Source organism: Colletes gigas, unplaced genomic scaffold (assembly GCF_013123115.1).
Source record: "Colletes gigas isolate AHSC1104 unplaced genomic scaffold, ASM1312311v1 Colletes_gigas_Sc00012, whole genome shotgun sequence".
NCBI lineage: Eukaryota > Metazoa > Arthropoda > Insecta > Hymenoptera > Colletidae > Colletes > Colletes gigas.
Genome location: NW_025106641.1, coordinates 1 through 20,143, shown reverse-complemented (window position 1 = coordinate 20,143; position 20,143 = coordinate 1). Strand labels below are relative to the sequence as shown.

Here is a 20,143-nt window from a genome sequence, read left to right as displayed (position 1 = left end):
ATTCGATCAATGATTTCGATACACAGACACGGGCGCACAATTAGCTACTATGTAAGTACTACGATCGGTTAACGGTATTTAAAAGACAATATTTTTACAATTTATACCAAAGTTTTAGCTTTGTTACTGCATCGAAGGAAGAGCCTTGGTGTATCGGACCGAACGATCGGATCACGATCTAGGCAAGTACGTATTTCACAAAAAATCGCATCAACATTTACGCCCATAGTGAGCTCGAACGACGACAACCGTTTCTTGGGGTCATTATCCCCATCTCACTTTGCTCCTTGTCCTTCTCGTTGTACAAGGAACGGCGGAGCGGAGCCGGAAACTCTCTATGTAAGGAGTGGGGGGGGGATCAGAGCCGGGCGACTCGATGCGCAACGAGTGGGGGAGCAGAGCCGGGAGTCTCGATGCGCAACGAGTGGGGGAGCAGAGCCGGGAGACTCGTTGTCCAGACTTCGTAGCTTAAAGACGCTCGTCGGGAATAAAGTTTTTATTATTTCGTTTTGACAAGCACACGGTGTAATTTTTTCGATCGCGTTTCTTCCTAATCTCTCTTCTAATTCACGGAGACGGCAGGAGTGGAGCCTGTATTACTAACATTATCATCCCCGCTTGGGCGAACTTGACAGTTTTTTCGTTGGTGGCGCTGCCCGCGATAGAAGCAACGATCGCGTGTGTATGTATCTATAGGATTTTACAGGCAACAAATAGTCAATGCGGTACTATTTTTCACCACATATATTTCAAGTTTTGCTCAACTGGTAGACAAACAACTTCAGTCGGAATAGTTTTATCCGGTTTATCCTCGAAACTCGAACAGAGGAAAGTTGGTTATTTCGTGATTTCGACAATATTGTATCGTGATCATCTTTGTGAAACATTAAGATAATAAAAATACAGTGATAAAAAGCGCCTTACGCGTGTCAGTTTCAATAAATTTCTCAATCTGCGTTTGAAATCGATTAAAAAAGTTAAACCTGATTTTGAAACCGTTCATAGCGTGCGACATTTTGATGATTTACACTGGTTCGAAATCGTAGCCGTGTAACGGAACAGGTTAATTCAAAGTACTCGTAATCGCATCATAGGTAGAATTCATATTTATATCTATCGAATTACAATTCTGTACGCAGCATGTCACTATTTTCAGCCTTTGTTGGCGTTGGTGACACCTTGAACGAAGAATGACGTTGCAACGTACATCTTTCCTATTTCGGTTAACTGGTAATTGGAAGAGGAACGGAGATACTAAATTACACCTTCGACAGCGAACAACAACACCTTCGGGTGCCATTCTTCCGGAACCAAAAAGAACACGATTTGGTTTTCTAGGGGTAATCTGTAGCATCGTTACCGGTCTAGTTATCGGAGCTACGCTGAGCAAAATGATGGCCAATTTTCTCGAAGAGAAAGAACTTTTCGTACCTTCGGACGACGATGACGACGACGATTAGAAAGTTCAATTTGCAGAAACAAGTTAGTTGGCTCTTAGAAATTATTCAACTTACTTTTCTACTATCTTTTCCGATTGTGCATTTATTTGGCTCTTCCCTATTACGAAGTATATAAGTTTTGCAAAAACTTTGTTTTTTATCCCATTAACCTACGTTGCTATATTACTATATACGAAAATATGAAAATTAGACTGCATATTGTTCGATTAATATTCGTCGCAAACGAAAAAAGTAGACAAACAATGTATAGATACGTAAGTATGTAAAAATGCTCTCTTAAACTGCATATAGAAATACGTCTATATGCACATTTATCCACGCTCAACAGTTTGTACATAGTTTCAATAGATTTATAAGTAAACGTCTGAGTCGTGAAAAATCAAGAAACGATATTTATGTCGTTAAGGTCGTTTAAACAAGATTACCATGTTTGATGAGTTTGAAAAATTATAGAATTTCATAAAAATTAAGCGCCGTGTATCCATAGAATAGTTATTCTGCCTGCAGGTATTACGTAATACATAATTGATATCAGTACTGTTAACAAATTGATAGATCTTCGCGTATCGCACGCGACGTCAAAGTTGTAAAAATATAAACTTTCTACCAAACATACTCTCTATTGTAGCGGTCTTTTATGCGAACTCCAGCCGTGAAAGCATTTGGTGAATTTACGAGATTCTTTTCCCTTTGCAGTTAGAAATAACTTGCGTGGTCTGTCAGGCTGCTTGACTCGTAAATGTTGAATGTACACCTGAAAACGTATAAATGTAATTTCTTTTCGCAGAGAGTTTTTTTATTCGGATCGTTCGTGCTATTTCGTTTTAACAGACAAGCCGAGAAATTGCTTATTTGCTTGAGTATCTTCACCTGTGCGGATTTATAGGCTAATTTAATTTCTACTTCCGAACATCGGCTTCCCAACCATAAAAATACTTGTTCGCCATTATCGAGTATCATAATGTCATCGTCTGCTAAATCATCCTAGAACGACATTAATCGGCCATGAATTTGTTAACCGTATAATCACGTTTCTACGTACGATAATAAATTTATTACGTACCTGACAGAAATCGGTACACTTTTCACTGATCGTAAAGTATCCCTTTTCATTCGAACATCTAAACAATCTGGTGTAATTCATGTACTGCGCGTCAGTGTCGTACGATTTTTTCCCACCAAGAGCAACCCAAAAGAAATTATCTGGTTCTTCACCTTCGTTCAGAACTTGCAAACTTATCCATGGCTGTTAATCGTTCAACATTACAAATATCAATTAATTTTGTAGAAACACATGGGTTTCGTAAATGTGCGAAGACATACGTTATTGAACATCTCTTCGGCGATTTCTTCGATGAGACGCGCTTCGTCGTTGTCAGCTTTCGAACCAATCCAGGCGTATACTATTCCCGTTTCATCGTCGTTGTTAAACGGTACGTTCAAAAGGTAACTGGAAACAACGATCGATGGTTTGGACAACACATTATAAACGGTATGCGTAATGCACTCAAATTTTTGTATTTTGATGTTTCATCGCATTAGTCCGGGAACCGTTTAGATGTAAACGGTGAATCATCAGATTACGTTACGTCTCGATGAATCGAAAAAGTGAATAACGATCTTACCAAAAAGAAGAATTTAATAGCGACGAATCAGCTGGTATTTGTATCAGCCTAGTACACAACGCGCTTCCGTTGCTTCTCAAGTGATAAAATTCGACCCTATTGTTACCGGGAATTTTCGACTGCTTACGCTTACCATGATGAATGATAAATTTTCTTTTAAAATATGCCAAAAACTTTAGATTTTCCTGTTGTTGATGAGTCCTAACTACCTCTAAATTTTCTCCAAACAAGGATTTAAATTTTTTCTGTAAACTAAAAGTACATCCAGTCAGTATCCGCCAACGAATAAAATAAAATAAAAGAAAGAAACGTGTTTCGAACAGGTATATTTTTACGTACCTGAACGTAAACGTTAACCATCCCATGTTGCCTGCGTCTCTGCCTTGCCAAAAGTACACCGTGCACTGATAATCTTCCTCGAACTGTTCATCGCCGTCTTCGTTCTCGGTCGTATCCAATGGCTACCGAATTAGAAAGAAAACACAGCGTGTGTGTGTGTGTGTGTATTTTTGTTCGTTTCCAGAAACGGCTCGATGGAATAAAAATATTAATTACGTACTACCCAATAACGGCATAGAAAAACATAACAGTCCCCGCTATAAAAATGACCTAATTCTTCTTCCGGTAAGCGTATAAATTTCTTCCCTTCCAATACCAACGCCTCCATTCCTTCCAAATCATCGTTCCATTCCGACATGAGTTGTTGAGCTTCGGTAAACGACATCGGTGGTTGTCTAGGCATGAAAAGCGCAGCTAGATCCGCCTGTCGAGATACAAGTGTTCCATCAGGAAAAATAAAGTTCGCGACTGAAAAGAATACGTACGCTCGACGATGATGTACGTTTCTTTCCGCGTACCTTGGTTTCTTGTTGTTTGGCCCATTTCGTAAGATCGGCACCAGTTTTCGCGACCGATTCGGCAGTTCTAGTAAAATCGACTGCTATAACTTCATCCCAACCAGTAAATTTCGATTTGAAGATCTAAAGGGGTGAAAAGAAGGAACGATCGTTCAGACGGTTCGCAGCTTTTTTCTCTCTCTCTCTGTAATTCATACCTGAGACTCGGTTCCTTCTTGCAATCTGGTCACCATAGCGTATTCCGGTCGTTCTATCATGTTGAACAGCTCTTGGGAAAGTTTAACGGCAGCCGCCCGTACCAATCTCGTTGACTTTTTGCCAAACCTACACGCGCAATAATCGTCGTACGTTTACTACATCTCGAAGTAACTCACGGCTCGGAGATATCACATGCACGCACTCGTATTTACCAAACGTAAACATCCAAATGACAATCCAATATATAAACGTTACGATTGTTCAAGAGCGTATTCGTTAGTTTGCCATGAGGTACTTCGACTTGAGGCAATTCCAAATAGCCCATGCCGAGTTGAACCTGATAGAGACGCGGCGCAGGAGACACAAAATTTTGATCTACGTGTTCCTAGGAGGAAAATGAATCGATAACAGTTTAATTCGGAAATAAGATCAGAGTCTATTTTTCTAAGATGCACCGGAATAAACTTACAACTATAGTTGGAAGTTGCGAGCTATCTTTTACGTTTAAATACGATAGAAAATCGTCCGATTCCGAGTTCATTATTTCCGTCAGGATTTCTGCTTTGTTCTTTCTTTCGTTTTTATTTATTTTCTCTGCCATCAGCCTCGCTTTCGATTTCAATGTACTTTTCGCCCCTTTACCGTACCACATAAAGATTTTATTGCCCGTGTCCAAGACGAAGACAAAAGCTGGATCCAGAGAATCGAAACGAACAGGCACCGGTTCCAAGTGAATCGAAGCACCCGCGGCGTGTACTCTGTACAGTCGGGTCACGGACGGCTACGATGTATCGTGTGTAGTTATCAACCGACAAAGCGGGAGCAAAACGAAGAGTAAGGCGGAAACAAATAAATAGAAATTATGAAAGCGAAATGTCGAGAAACGGAAAGAGCGCTTATCGATCGTTTACGAACCGTGTCTTCGACGGTATAAAAGCCGGACGAAGTACGACCTCCTTCGATGTAAGTTATACCAGATTCGAACAACATCAGAAACTCGTCAGATTCCTCGGTTTGTTCTTCCCTGATGGTACGACATTGCGCACCAAGATAATTCCGTAAATTTACAGCATGAATGGCGGCGCAGGCTCTTTTATCCAACTGTAACGATAAAGCAAAGGGTTTTTGGCCAGTCGTACGTATATCGTACGATACGTACTCCATTCTTGTATCGATGCTCCATTTATCGAGCACAACACCGTTTCTTTGATCGTACCGTAGCTTTTTCTCCGATCCAAAAATAAATGGCCCAAATCAACGACCCAGCTTCGTCAATTTCAGTTTTCAATACAATATAACAATCACCTTCGTAAAACTTTCCATGCGCTACTTCCTCTATTTCGTTGGGTAAAAAATTTTCTATCTCCCATACCGATAAACCAGGCACCTGACCGGCGTCTTCGTCGAAAAATTCCGAATAGTCTAACGGCGGTTTCTCCAGGGTTTCGTCCCATCTTTTAGGTCTTGAAATAAAAAGAAGAAGAAGAAGAAGAAGAAGAAAAGGAAGATAACGATGGGATCGTGGTGAAACGTAGACCGTATTCGAAACGCGCGTTCATACGATCAAGCTTACTTCAACGATTCCGCTTTCGACTCTTCGCATTCTTTGTCCTTGTTCTTCTCTTTCGCTATATCTTTCATACCCTAGGTAAGGAAAAGAGAAAAATATGCCAAGGTAAATCTCGTTGCTCCCCGTACGTACGCAACAGAGCTTAAAACATTATACCTTTAATATTTTCGCTTGATCTTGGTCAGCTTCTTCCTGATCTCGTCTCCTTCTGAGTCTCATTTTGCGGGCTATCGGATCTTTGCTACCTGTTGGACGATAGCACGAGGATAGCGAAGACGAACGGTAATATACCGAAATAATCGTACGCGTGGAATCGAATTATCGATAAATATTTAAAGAGGCAGGCTTACCAGCCGTTTGAGTCGGTGCCGGTACGTTGGCACCGGCAAGACGCAGTTGATGTTGCAAAGAAAAATCGATGTTATAAAATTCGATACCAGATCCTTTCTGTACCTCTGTTGGTTTCGGCGGCATTACCAAATTTGGATTATCTCTCAAGTCTAATTGTTCTAAATCGGTAAGAAGATGAATGGCGTCCGGTACAGTGATCAATCGATTGGATGCCAGTATCAATTTTTTTAACGAGCCGCATCTAGAGAAATAATTTATACGTTCATCGTGGAAGAGAAGAGAATAGAAGAGGAAGGAAACGGTCGTCATATACCTGCACAAGCCTTCCGGTATCATCTCTAAACGATTATTGGCTGCAGAAAATACTTGCAACGACGACAATTTGCCTATTCCCGAAGGAATACCTTCGAAATCTAACCGGTTATCGTTTACGTATAATCTTCTGAGCGTAACGATTTTACACAGTGAGGCGGGTATCATGGTCAATTTATTACGGCATATATTCAAAGTTTCCAATTTAGTCCAAAGTTCTGAAAGCAAGTCTCGGATCAATCGAGACGATAGGTGAGGAGAACGCGGCGAAGAAACCTACCGATCGCCGTGGACAGTTCGGTTATTTGATTATCGCTCAAATTTAAGCGGCGCAAATTTAATAGATTATAGAGCGCGTCTGGTACCCGAGGTAAATTATTTAGCGATAAATCGAGCTCCTGCAGATTCGTCAAAGTTTCTAAACTGGAGGGAATGTTATTCAACGTTCGTTGCGTGTCGCGCATCTGTAGCGTCGTTAAATTCATCAACGATGGCAGTTGCCTGAATGATAATAAAATAAAAAAGATGTACGTTCGATCGCCTCCAACAATTTCATGGAACATTACCGTACCTCAATTGAAAATGTCCCAACGGATTATGGTTCAAATTCAAGGTTTGTAAATTAGCCAAGCGGCGAGTTTGCGGTGGCAATGTTTCCAATTTATTATTACTAAGATCCAGAAATAGCAAATCCGTCAAGTGAATAAAGAGCGTGTTGGGAATAGCATCGATGCTGAAAAGACGATTATTACGATCGATAACAATAATAATTGTAATTCGTAGGAATGTTACGACTCGACGTTAAGAAGAATATACGGCTTACTGATTGTGACTCAAGTTAAGATTTAACAAAGAACGAGCTCGTTCGAGTCCTTCCGGCACTTGTTTCAAATTATTACGACTCAAATCTAACGTGGTCAGTTCTTCCAAATGAAACAGTTCCGCCGGTATACCGCTCGATTTTATATTATTGCGTCTGATGTTTAACGTTCTAAGGCAACCAAGCTCCGTCAGTTCTCCGTACAAGCGTTCTAGTTTATTTTTAACCAGCGAAAGATGTTCCTATCGTTGGAAAGCAAAAAGGTTTTGATTTTATGGAGAGCAGCCGTGCAAGGTACTCGAATCGATCGACGTTAAAAAATGAACGCGTAAACGTTACCAGCTTCAACAGTTTTCCCATTTCCTCTGGGATTTCGGTCAAGTTGGTTTCGTCCAACTTCAACCATTGTATTCCAGTCATAAGACGAACGGATTCAGGAAATTTACCACCCTGTAGAAAGTAACGTACTGAATATGCTAGTAAGACGAAACGAAACGAAACGAAACGAAACGTACTCGAACGTTACACTCACTCCAAAATCGTTGCTACTGAAATCTACACCGCGTACGAACGGTAATACTCCTGTATTTGCCATCTTGCGCCCGATTCGAGCGAATATTTATTCTCTTGTAAACTTTTATACGATTCGCATTCGACAATCACGCGTCCATCTGTAACGTATTAATATTATTTACAAACAAGTTGGTCGAATGTGCCGAATAGAAACGCATCGGTGCCTGTAAACACGTCGTACGTAATCGTTATAAAAATTGTTTGAAATACGTTCCTCCATTTGGTTCGACACGATCGGATAGCAAAACGCGCATCAGAGTCGAAATAATTCCACGATATTAATCGCACGCTACGTAAATACCGTATCCACGTAATAACGCAGCTTATCAAGAACGGAAAAGGATGTGGATCGGTGTAGAGAAGCGTCTACACGTACAACATACATATACGAGGTAGTAAGTATGTACCTATACAGCCTATAGTGGTTCTTTTCATGGATACGATACCCCTTACCATCCTGCAGCGGTGCGACATCAGGCGCGTTTTCATGAAAACTCTATTTCGTACCAATCGTACTCTCCGAATGGTGTAATTATTCCTAGGAATTTTTCTCACGTTTCCATCCTATGGTTCCGTTTTACAGTGATATTCTTAGTTGTTTAACGTGATCAGGATTTCGAAAACTTGGTAGGTATAGAGAGATTTGAGTCGTGTTGTACATTTACCTCGCACCGGCGTGGATCGCCGTATATTTATCTGGATATACGAACAGTCGACGAAGAAAGTAAAATCGTTGTTGAAAATTTTGTTCACAAGGCAAAGTATTCGAATACCGTTTCCAAATTCGTTCGTCAATTGGTTTCGTATATGGCTTCGCTCGAAGATTTGGATCAATTGGATAGCGGCATGGGCAGTAGCGACGCACATTCTCCCGAGGTGAAATCGGTAGTTCCCGACGACGAGGATGACGAGGAGGTATTGCATTTTAGTAGACGATCTCGCGTTGATTATATTTTCCACTTTGAGCCTCGGACCATGGAACGAATTGTTGATTTTAGAGACGATGGTCGGTTAACCAAGTTTCCCTTACTCGGAGAACATTATATTGTTTCATCCAGTGATAATAATTGCGACCCACCTTTAGTTTATATCATTTTTTGATAATTAATGCATTATTATTGGAGCAATTCGATGAATGCGTTCGTAAGTAACGTCGATGGTAACCTTCAGTCAGATTAACAGGTATCTTTTGGTTTACGTTTAGGACGAAAGCCTCGCCGAAAGGCTTTTGGGTCTCACGGAAATGTTTCCTGACGAAGTACGTAATTTTGGTTACAACGTTGGTACTGGCTTGCACAGTTGTATGAAAGGTTAGTGTATACGTCGTTACGCACGAAACAATAGTTTGTAAAATGTTACAAATATATACATCTTTATTTCAAAGGTCTATACGGATTCTCGTGTTCAGCGGCATGGTTGTTCTTCAGCTCATCGGCTATTTTATTCGCACCCATATTGTTGGAAACAGAGCGCGCGCAAATGGAGGAGGTACAACGTACACAGCAAAAACAAGTTCTTTTAGGACCTAACGCAGCAATGTCAAACATGAATGCTTCTTCGACTCTTCCAATGGCTCCGCCCGTGCAACGATAATAGTAATATCGACATAGCATCCGAACCGATATAATTTGAACGTTCCGTTCACCATTTATATTTGTTAGCGTAACAATTCCATTGTACCGTAATCTCTGACTAAAATGTATCTGTATACGGGACATTGTATATTTTCCACTAGGAACTGTAACCGGAACATAAAATTCGAGCTAAGTAAATGGTTGATATGCGGTTAATGTACGGCGATGCTATTCGATTTTTCCTATTCTTTACCCATTTTAGAAGAATCGTAGATTTTTACCAAAACGAATTTATCGACAAGTCGTTTACACGAAAAGGGAATCGAAATGTTCATTCGTAACACTTTCTTATTCATTGGAAAGTAATTGTAAAATCGTAATAGCCGAGTGTTAGCAGCGTAATTTGCTTGTGTCAAGTAAGTTTATTAAATTGTATCGTCGCGTATCGTTTCTAGCGTATCATTCGTCGTTATAATATGCAAATTGAAATAAACTTACAACAAAGCACCATTTTCAACCTCTTCTTTTATCGCGCAATCTTTACTTTTCTAGGTTTTTATGCTCGCGGTCGATGGTAATAAATTGTATACCCGGCGACAGCTCGATCTTATCGAGCAAGGAAGAATTTTTCTTAAAGGTTTCTTTTTCGTATTTAATAAATTCGCATGACGTCGTTGTACGGAAATGTTTAATACTTTTTGGTAGGTACTCATGAGCTCTACGAGTTAAATCTTAAACCTTACGGACTCGAGACTCCCTGATGATATTTTAACTATCAAAAAAAAGAAAAGAAAATTTTGTTTACTGGGCGTAAAGACGCGCGTTCGTGTATCTATATTATATTATAGTACGTAGAGTCCACAGCACAAAATGAATATTGTAATGTGCTCCGAAACGGGGAAAAAGACGAGCAGTGTGCATCGGCTCAGGCGCCGCTCGTCTTTCGCTAGGTACGGTCCTGAAGAGTATCGCGACAACACGCATGTGCGAGTGCGCGCGCTGCACCGCGTCACAGCTCCGGATCGATGATTGGTCGATGCGTCGCCTCCCATGCTCGCCACCAGAGGAGTCCAGAGGAGTCGCGCTCTCACAAGCGATCGAGCGATCCTTGCCGGATTAATTTGCTTTAAACTTCCAATGCGTTATTAATATTGTAGGGGACAAGAGCGCCTAGGGAAAGTCACTAGATGGAGTTGGCGTGGCAGCCCTGTAGAGCGCCACGCTACGACTGACGGAATAAAGCTCTGAGACAAGGAACACGTGTCGTACTGATATTCCCGTTATCCCTACGCATCCCTATAATATTGTAGGGAGCATGAGTAACTCCCTAGTTACTCTCGCAGATGGCGCGATTGGCGCCGATGCCAACCGTTGAGAGAGGCCGGGATGCTATAGGGAATTTGTCCCTAGGTACTCCCTGGGGCCACGAGAGACAAGAGAGAATCAGGAGGAGGTATTCCCCGAGCAAGCCTGAGAGACGGTCCAATAATATTATGTGTTTTGATGTATTCATGTATCACTGTTACGTTAATGATTTCAGTTAGTGCATCATTAAAGAATACACCGTCAAATTGTATGACCGTCAGTGGACAATGTCGACCGTTATACGTTATTGTGTGAAAATTCTGTTGAAACTTGATAACACACTACCAGCGGACACTTTAGCCGGCCATCGTGACCGATTTTCGAAACAATTCTATGAACCGAAGAAGTTGTACAACACCGTAAAACAAAGACAGTATTTTAAGCATGTTATAACGACGCCTGCGTTACCGGAGGTAAGATTTTTCGAATTAAATTTATTTTTAAACAGAATTTAGTGATTTCTTAAAACAATGATAATCTCTATAACGTTCATCCGGATGCTATAGTATCCGGTAGGATTAGCATAGGTAGGATACGAAGGAATGGTTTCTGCCATAAAATGCTCATAAAAGCTGAAGAATCCACCAAACTTTTTGATACAATCCGAGTTACGAACGTACATGACGCCGAGGGTCGTATCGCCACCAGAAGAATCTTTAGATACCGATACGGTGGTGGATAGTCTCATCGATACTTCCGATACGAGTTCATTACCAGGCGATCAATTAGATTCTACACGAAACGGTTCAATCTCTCCGGATGCATTAGCGGAAAGGTAAACTTAAATAAAGTGCGAATAGAAAATGTTAATACAATCTCCTTGCATGGAGCCATACTCTCCATTTTCCTCGGGTTTAAAGAAGAACAGGGTCAAAATAGACCCTTAGAGTAGCAGGGTCAAAATAGACCCTTAGAGCAGGGTCGAAATAGACCCGTAGAGAAGGGTCAAAACAGACCCATAGAACAGGGTCGAAATAGACCCTTAGAACAGGGTCAAAATAGACCCGAGACTAAATAACTACTTCCTGATTTCTTATCTAAAATAGTCACTCACTTTTGGATATCGTTTTTTGACCGTAAAATATAAAAGTGCTTACTTATGCTAGTTCGTAAGAAGCATTTCCGACGCGGATATCATTGTACTTTTTCAGTGTCACGCTCTATGACGTCGCTTCTCGTCTCGAGATATCTCGATGTTCGTTAATAATATATCGATAAGAGTGCATAACGAGTCAGTTTAATCAGGAAGGTAGGAATATTGTAATTTTCATAGTTTTTAATATCATAAGAAAATATTGATGCTCGTTACGTGTATCCTCTTATGTAACAGAAAGCCAAAGTGGAGAAGCAAATTGGGTTATTAAAAATGTGAGAAGAAAAATCGGAACGTCGAACCGTTTTTAGCGGAACGCCGACTGGACGAGTTAATAGAAGGTGAAGATATAACTGAACAGGAAGCTCGAAAAGCTGTCGAAGGACAAGAGGATATGGACGATATAATAGAAGAAGTAAATACCACGAAAGGTGAAAATTTGGTTAATACCTTTCTTTTACTAGATTTACGGTTATATTTTATTTTTATTTCGTTCCGGTAAAAGTGTAATATTTTAGGCGTTGATTGGCAAAAATGATTTTACAACTTGTAAAAAAACGGCTTTAGGGTCAAAACAGACCCGCAGGAAAGGGTCAAAATAGACCCGTGGAACCGGGTCAAAATGGACCCACAGCGCAGGGTCAAAATAGACCCGTAGAAAAGGGTCAAAATAGACCCGAGACTAAATAACTACTTCCTGATTTCTTATCTATTTTTATTTCGTTCCGGTAAAAGTGTAATATTTTAGGCGTTGATTGGGAAAAATGATTTTCTAACTTGTAAAAAAACGGCTTTAGAAGGCGATCTACATGATTTATTAGCCGAGAAAGAAGAATGAGATTTAAAGATGGGGAAATTGGAAGTTGAAGGTGAACGGTGCCGTAATGAAACGAATATGCATGCCGATACCATGTTGTATGAATTATTGCGTAAGTATTTAAATTTATTCGATAATAAAATGGTGAATGGTTTATGTTGATATCTCTGATAGAAAGGTGTATTTTTATTTCAGTAAATTGCATCTCCGAAGCAGAAGATATTATCGAATATTCATTAAACGGTATCGATAATCCAGCGACGTCAGACCTAACTTGTACTCCTCAATACTCATTAAAAGTGCAATACACGTTGCATATGTTTTGGGTCTTTATTCAATACATGGAAAATCTACATGAAACACATCTATTGATATTGCATCGGGCGATAGTAAGTTACGAAAGTTAAAAAATGTAGAAGAAAAAAAATGAAGAAAGTCATAGATATTATTTTGAATTTTATCGTGTTGTAGAATCGACCGACGAATGTAAACAGTTGGGAGTTGGAAGTTTGGTAGAGGCAGAATTGTTAAGTATGGATAAAGCAATAGAAGAAGCTGGTAATCGAATACAGGTAATCGCATATTACATTTTAGTGTAATATATAAATTGTTTTTATCCATGGTTATGACATATTTTATGATCAGGACATGGTGGAGAAATCTCGCGCTGGTGATTCCGGGTTAAAATTAGAAGTGAACGGAAAAATGTTAGATTCATGTACAGAATTAATGGAAGAAGGAAAGGTACGTCGCTTATTTTGACCGTTAATATTTAATTTATGAATATTAAATATGGAAAGAGATTTTGAATCGTAGGGCACAGCCTCTGGAACCGAATTCTAGAAACGTAACCATCAATGGTCCGAAGGGCTGATATCAGCAGCGAAGGCGGTTGCATTTGGTGGTAATCTTTTATGGTAAGTGTAGAGGATTTATTTCGGTTTTTGTTTGTTATTAAACCGTAAAATTTGTTTACGCGTGTAGAGAAGCAGAGTAAAAGCAATAACTTGGCTGCACTGTCAGAGGCATCGAGAGACGTAACACAAGCAACTGGAAGTGTTGTTGCAATTGCTAAAAACTGTGGCCATCTTGTGGAAGAGAATGGTAATTGTAGTTACTACTCGTTATACACTATTTGGATAAGGATGATAAAGAAAATAAGCGTTAAAGTTGTTAAGTATTAGAAAGAGTGAATATTTTGAACGATTTACAGATGGAGGCACAAGTTGATGTTTTGGAATCGGAAGAAGCTTTGGAGACTGAAAGATTACGTTTAGCTGCTTTACGCCGCTATCATTATCAACTGGAAGGTGAAGAAGAATGATCGGTACGTATTACCGAAGAATATTAAATAATAGACTTTTTGGTTTGTTAAATAATTCGATTGAAATTAAGAATCAAAAGAAATGACAATGTTTCATCGACATGAAGCAGTATCGAAGAAAATGTTTAGAAATGGAAAGTAAAGAGATTCCATTATAAAATAATATATTACGAGAACAGATTTATTTAGGTTGTCCAAAATGAATTATTGTAATCGAATGGCTACAGAAAAGTTACCGTTGAAAATGTAACTGTACCTTTTCTTTAAATGGAAACCTAGAAATGTAGTTTCTTATGTTGTACATAAAAGTACCAACATACTTATGCCCTGAACTTATTCGTTAGGAAGTTATCGAAGATAAATGAACTTGTAAAGTTGCAGTAAGAACGTATGGTTGAGTTATTAGAAAAGTAATGAAATAATGTGGTTTTTCATAAATTAGAATATACATTTGTCCTTTGTTTAAAGTGTATCCTCATCTGGGAAAAGTAGTTGTTATGTAATCGAGCTATCATTTATTTGCTGAAATCGAGAGACAAGTGAGGAAAAAATGAGATCTTTAAACGTTGAAATTCGCAATTTGCATCTTTTTTTTATTTTGAGAGTCATATCAGTATTGTAGTAAAGTAGCGATACATGCATATGTATCGGAAGTTATGAGACGATTTAACTAGTACATATATATGTGGCGTCACCTCCCATGCTCGCCACCAGAGGGCCACCAGATGGGTCGCGCTCTCACAAGTGTTCGAGCGAGCCTCCGTTAGTATATATACACTCGGCGAACGACTTTCTATCCGGGCGTCGGGCTACGGGCGTCGGTTAGGTCGTGGGGGTATTGTCGCGGGGGTTAGGTCGAGCTTACGTTGGGGGGGTTTCGTCGCGGTTAGGTCGCGGATAGGGGCGTATAGGTCGCGGGATAGGGTCCCCGGTGTAGCAACGCAACCTTCGATCTCTGGAGTCCAGGCTCCGGGTGTTAGAATTGATCCGGAGAGGGCTACAGAGATCGAAGGTCCGGTGTTAAACCGGCTCGGTGGGGGGAGGGGGCGTAGCTCGTGCGATATTTCGCCTGACCTTGAAATATCAGTCGTTCTCAAAGTACTTGAAATTAAAATTAAAATTAAAATTTTGTAATTTTTTTTTTTTATAATGTAATGCCGCGTGACAGACAGTGAAATATAAGAGTGATCGTAAATTTAAAAGAAAAGAATCGTGAAAAGTATGGCATAATGGTGGCATCGTATAATAAATGTAATAAATAAATGAAATGCTAAAAGGCCATGTGCGTAGGTGAAGATCAATGAAACCAGAAATACAGAAATAAATACAGATGAATTATAATTTAAGGGGCCTTTCTATCTTTAAAATAGTCTCGAAAATATGTGATAACTAAAAAACTATTCAAGATATTACAGTATCTTTTTCTTTCAACAAAAAAGCAAATATGAAAATATTCAGTATTTTTTCGTAAAATAGCTGCCATGAAAAGATCGTAGTTCATGCTAACCACACTCATCTATAGAATATCGTTTTAGGATTTCGAATATATCACGTACGCAGTCGGGTGCCGTTCGTAAAATTGATGATCGACATAAATGTATCTACACAATCCGGAATTAATCGCAAAAAAAATCACAAAGAAACATGTATTTTCCATGGTAGAGGGGCCCCTTAACGAGTGAATAGGAGACAGATAGATAAAAAATAGTAACCAAAGGTAAAATAAAATTTAAATGAAATAAAGGATTTTAAACAGATGGGGATAACATGGAAGTTGAAATAGTAGAAATTATGAAAAAACCGGTAAAAAGTAGTGTACAATAATCTAAAACTGGTAGATGGAAATGCTAATGGACCCGTAAATAAAATAAAATACAAATATAATTAAAAGCAAAGTAGTATAAATAAAAGTAAAGTAAAAGTAATAATTAAATAGCCATCTTACAGAATACATTGTAATTGTTTTTATCGTCGGAACAGTAACAGTAAAAGTTGTGGCGGCCAAAGCACCACAAGCACCAACATAGAACCATTTCGATTTTGATGAAACTTATACAGCAGCCAAAAATAATCGACACGTATTTTTTTTTAGCTCGAGTTTAAGGCTAACTTTGATTTTAATGAAGCACTGTAGGCTTACACTACTTCTAGAGGACAAAATCGGGAAAAATACAAGAATACCAATTTCGTTGAAAAGTTATTAAAAAATTAAATTACAAAATTTCAAATCCTCCAGGAAAAAATTATTTTCGATCGCGGGAGTCAATTACAATCATTTTTGGTGAATAGATATACCCTCGAAATCCTAACCATTTTCGAGAAAAAAATTCCTAATCGAAAATGTAATTTATGGGCAGAAATGTTGTCCGAAAATTTCATGCGGATCTTTACAATGTCATAACTTCTGAACGGATCGAAGGATTTTAATTTTCAAAAATGCAAACGACGCGTATTTTAATCAAGAATACGTAGAAATCGCAAAAATATTCGAAAAGTTGATCCTTGACACCGTAAAGTGACAAAAACCCCATAAAAATGGTCCAATTTTCAAACCGCCATAACTCCTACAATAGTGAATATATTTCAATGAAACTTTTTTCTGAAGTAGAGCTCATAGGTACCTACAGAAAAGTATTAGACAAAATTTCCGTAGGGCCTCAAACAAATTTGTTAAAAATGAAAAACGAATTTCTATAAAAAATCGACAGGGGGGGGGCTGCCTCATTTTTCAACAAAATTAAAAAATTTCAAATCGTTCAAAAAAAATTATTTTCGAATACGGGGGGCAATTACAATCATATTTGGTGAATAGACATGCCCCCGAAATCTTAGCCATTTCGGGGAAAAAAATTCAGTGCGGGCGGAACTTTAAACGTTAATAATTTCTTAACGAAGCCTCCACCAACAAATTGCTATTCTTGTATTTTTCCCGATTTTCCCGACTAGAAGTAGTGCAAGCCTACAGTGCTTCATTAAAATCAAAGTTAGAACAGGGTCAAAACAGACCCGCAGAACAGGGTCAAAAAAGACCCATAGAGGAGGGTCAAAACAGACCCGCAGAACAGGGTCAAAAAAGACCCATAGAGGAGGGTCGAAATAGACCCTTAGAACCGGGTCAAAATAGACCCGTAGGCAGCATAGATCAGTGTCTGTCTGTAGTGGTAGCATATACATATGACGGTTATGGTTCTTCTTATAGAATAGAATAAATACAGTATAAAATGCTAGCTGAGAACTTGTATGTAAATGATAGCCACTTGATAAATAAAATACAAATAAATAAGTAAATAAATAGATGAAATGAAATAAATAAACCAATAAAATATAAAATAAATAACCGGCTAATAGGTAAATAAATAGATAGATTGCACACGCGCGAGCCTAAAAGCCGTTGTCGTCGCCTCTGACCGTCTTTTCTGTTTTCGAAGGTACGGTGGCGATGATCGTACCAGAGAGTCGAGCAACACTAAAATTGTGCGGACCGGAACATAGCGGAGTCATTACCTTCCCGATCCCACGTAAGTAAAAACAAATGAGACGAAATAAAATAAATACATAGATAGATAGGATAAAATAAACTGTACACGACAATAATCTTATGATAAGGTACCCAGATGTGGTAACTGGTACCTCCACCGGATAACACACCGGCAGCGGAAGTCGCTGCATAGCAAAGCCCCCCAGGGCCGCTTCCGTCCGTCGGTAACTTATCGTCAGTAGACGCTCCACATGGGAACATGACTCACACCGACCGTCGAAGTTACCCTTCCCCGGTGCTGCCCTCGACTTACCTTCCACCGTCGGTACACCTAGGTAAGACAAACGGATAATATAATTACAATACATGAGAATAACATAGAAATAAGGTGAAATAAATAACATGGAATGGAAATGAAACTAAGAATAAGCTAAAATAAAATAAAAGTGGATGAGGTGAAGCACGATACAGCAAAATGTATGAAATAAATAAGTAAATGTAATAAGTGTATGTAAGTAACTAGTTTAGTGGATACGTTAATGAGATACTAGATGATATGCAAGCAAGTAAAACTGAGTAAATAGGCAGTTAAGCACGTATGCCAGGTATATAAGTACCGACATAAATTTAAATATAAATGTATAAATATATGTAAAGAAAGTGTACTAATGATTTGCGCTCTCGTAGGAAAGGAAGTAACCGGTGAAAGATGAATAGATGGAGAGAGAGAGAGAGAGAAATAGAACACGTGCGAAGAGAAACGTTAGCCAGAACAGAATCGGAAATAAAGTAAAATACATAACAATAATTACAATAGTTGAGAGAGAATAGACTTATATTGTCGGTAATATTAAGTTGTAATTAGTAAATAGTGTATATAATGTACATCAATAACCTTATATATTTATAAATAGATAAGTCTACATAAACGTATGTATAAATATAGATGTCAAAATAGATCCATACGGCAGGGTCAAAATAGACCCTTAGAGCAGGGTCACAATAGACCCGTAGGACCCGTAGGACAGGGTCACAATAGACCCATAGGATAGGGTCAAAATAGACCCGAGACTTTTGGATATCATTTTTTGATCGTAAAATACGAAAGTGCTTACTTGTACAGTGTCATGCGCTCTATGACGTCGCTTCTCGTCTCCAGATATTTCGATGTTCGTTAATAATATATCGATAAGAGTGGCTCGCGGCAGCAATCATGGAAGTGTCGGTCGCTAGAATGATCTACAACTACGATCTTAAATTAAGCATACGATTAATAATTAATAATCACACTACAATTACCATGTACTGTGATAATCAAAGCGCGATTCACGTAGCGAAAAATAATGTATTTCACCGGCGTAGGAAACATATAGACATTAAATATCACTATGTTAGAGAGTTGGAGGAAAACGCGAAATAAGTATATATTACCTAAGCACGAGTGAAATGACAGCGGATGTATTAACTAAATTAAATTACAAAAATGCGTAGATGTTAATAGCCAAAGTGAATTTATGTAATTATGTATTAAGTTGAAAAGAGCGTGAGGAATAAAAGCGTGCGAGATGTATGACTGTTTCCTCGAATGTGTGTGTGTGAGGTAAGTAAAGTAAGGTATGATATATGATATGATATAATACATAGACTGATGTATGTGTGTAGATGATAAAGTAACCGCGGATATGACTAGAAAGTGATGTAAGTATGGTAAATGCAAACTAAGCTGGTGAGAGAATGGATTAAAATATGTAGAGTATTAGAAGAAGATTGTAAAAAATAGGGAATAGAGAATGAAGGTGTATGTGAGAGATAAAATAGATATGCGATGTGGTATGTGTGATGACATTATATATACATATACAAAATGTAAGATGTAATAAATGAAATTTTGCTTAAGTAAAACTTAGTAATAAAAGTAATTGCGATTTAATAGGAATTAGCATAACATGGTAGAGGTGGCCGAACACCCTGTATATAGTGGGATAAAACCAAAGTAAAATAAAATGTATCTGGACAAAAATAGCATGGCAGTAACTAATAAAATAAGAGTAAAAGTATAAATATTTTACAGTGAGAAACTACGGCATGATAATACCATACATATATGTATATATAAGTTATAAAAGTACTTGTAGCAATTGTAGACGTGAAAATAAGAGTGAAAATGCAGATGCTAGAACACCCTGTGCGTATAGTGTGTATGTAAAATTTGTCCGTGCAGCAGAACCATGAATAGATGGAGTATGGTATATTGTAAGCAATTAAAATAATTTAAAATAACTAAGTAATGAATAATATAATAATAAATAGAAATGAAATAAATAAATACACTAGATAAAGTAAAAGACAGACAGGTAGATAGAAACAAGGTGCGATAAGATTGTAAAGAGATATTGTTCCAAGTAAAATGTACTACCACGTGTAAATATATTTATAAGGATGATAAAACTGTGGATGTAATAACCGAGAAAAGGTAAAGAACTCAATATCTATGTACATAGGTGAAATGGAAAAGGCCGATGGGATAACCTGTAATATATGAAAAGGAGTACATGAAATCTTTAGAAGTATTAATGAAACTGAAAACCAGAAAGGCGTGTAGAATACGATAATATAAAACGAGTGTCCGAAGTACCATCAGGGTAGTAATAATATAGTTATGTTAAATGTTATAATAAATTATAGAGTAGAATTGCAGGAGCCACCCTATGAATAGGAAGGTAGTT

General features: G+C 38.4%; 3 protein-coding genes and 1 pseudogene across 14 annotated transcripts; 3 read left to right on the top strand and 1 right to left on the bottom strand.

The window, feature by feature from the left end:
- Window positions 1–55: 55 nt before the first annotated feature.
- Window positions 56–2,857, top strand: LOC122398740 (essential MCU regulator, mitochondrial). 8 transcript variants are annotated; one of them, XM_043398893.1, is made up of 2 exons: window positions 56–186; window positions 1,157–1,472. In XM_043398893.1, the coding sequence occupies exon 2, from the start codon at window positions 1,191–1,193 to the stop codon at window positions 1,458–1,460; it is 270 nt and encodes an 89-aa protein (XP_043254828.1). In that variant the 5' UTR covers window positions 56–186; window positions 1,157–1,190; the 3' UTR covers window positions 1,461–1,472. The 8 variants fall into 8 exon arrangements, with proteins under 8 accessions (XP_043254828.1, XP_043254824.1, XP_043254830.1 ...); XM_043398889.1 differs by lacking the exon at window positions 56–186 and adding an exon at window positions 211–682; XM_043398895.1 differs by lacking the exon at window positions 56–186 and adding an exon at window positions 711–725.
- Window positions 1,857–8,125, bottom strand: LOC122398738 (protein flightless-1). 5 transcript variants are annotated; one of them, XM_043398885.1, is made up of 24 exons: window positions 7,981–8,125; window positions 7,726–7,864; window positions 7,533–7,643; window positions 7,197–7,435; window positions 6,945–7,106; window positions 6,654–6,874; window positions 6,375–6,591; window positions 6,061–6,302; window positions 5,867–5,955; window positions 5,714–5,784; window positions 5,357–5,603; window positions 5,056–5,241; window positions 4,610–4,921; window positions 4,353–4,525; window positions 4,140–4,266; window positions 3,943–4,065; window positions 3,645–3,848; window positions 3,425–3,546; window positions 3,086–3,337; window positions 2,784–2,910; window positions 2,524–2,706; window positions 2,331–2,444; window positions 2,077–2,214; window positions 1,857–1,961 (listed from the first exon to the last, which is right to left on the bottom strand). In XM_043398885.1, exons 2-23 carry the CDS (start codon window positions 7,786–7,788, stop codon window positions 2,080–2,082), a joined length of 3,720 nt encoding a protein of 1,239 aa, XP_043254820.1. In that variant the 5' UTR covers window positions 7,789–7,864; window positions 7,981–8,125; the 3' UTR covers window positions 1,857–1,961; window positions 2,077–2,079. The 5 variants fall into 5 exon arrangements, 4 of the variants coding, with proteins under 4 accessions (XP_043254820.1, XP_043254819.1, XP_043254817.1 ...); XR_006259219.1 differs by having other exon boundaries at window positions 2,077–2,444; XM_043398884.1 differs by lacking the exon at window positions 1,857–1,961 and having other exon boundaries at window positions 2,066–2,214.
- Window positions 8,126–8,384: 259 nt separating this feature from the next.
- Window positions 8,385–9,850, top strand: LOC122398818 (mitochondrial import receptor subunit TOM22 homolog). The gene is made up of 3 exons (XM_043399038.1): window positions 8,385–8,681; window positions 8,971–9,076; window positions 9,151–9,850. The coding sequence occupies exons 1-3, from the start codon at window positions 8,574–8,576 to the stop codon at window positions 9,357–9,359; spliced, it is 423 nt and encodes a 140-aa protein (XP_043254973.1). The 5' UTR covers window positions 8,385–8,573; the 3' UTR covers window positions 9,360–9,850.
- Window positions 9,851–10,932: 1,082 nt separating this feature from the next.
- On the top strand, window positions 10,933–18,311 carry LOC122398895 (annotated as a pseudogene).
- The last annotated feature ends 1,832 nt before the right edge of the window (window positions 18,312–20,143 follow it).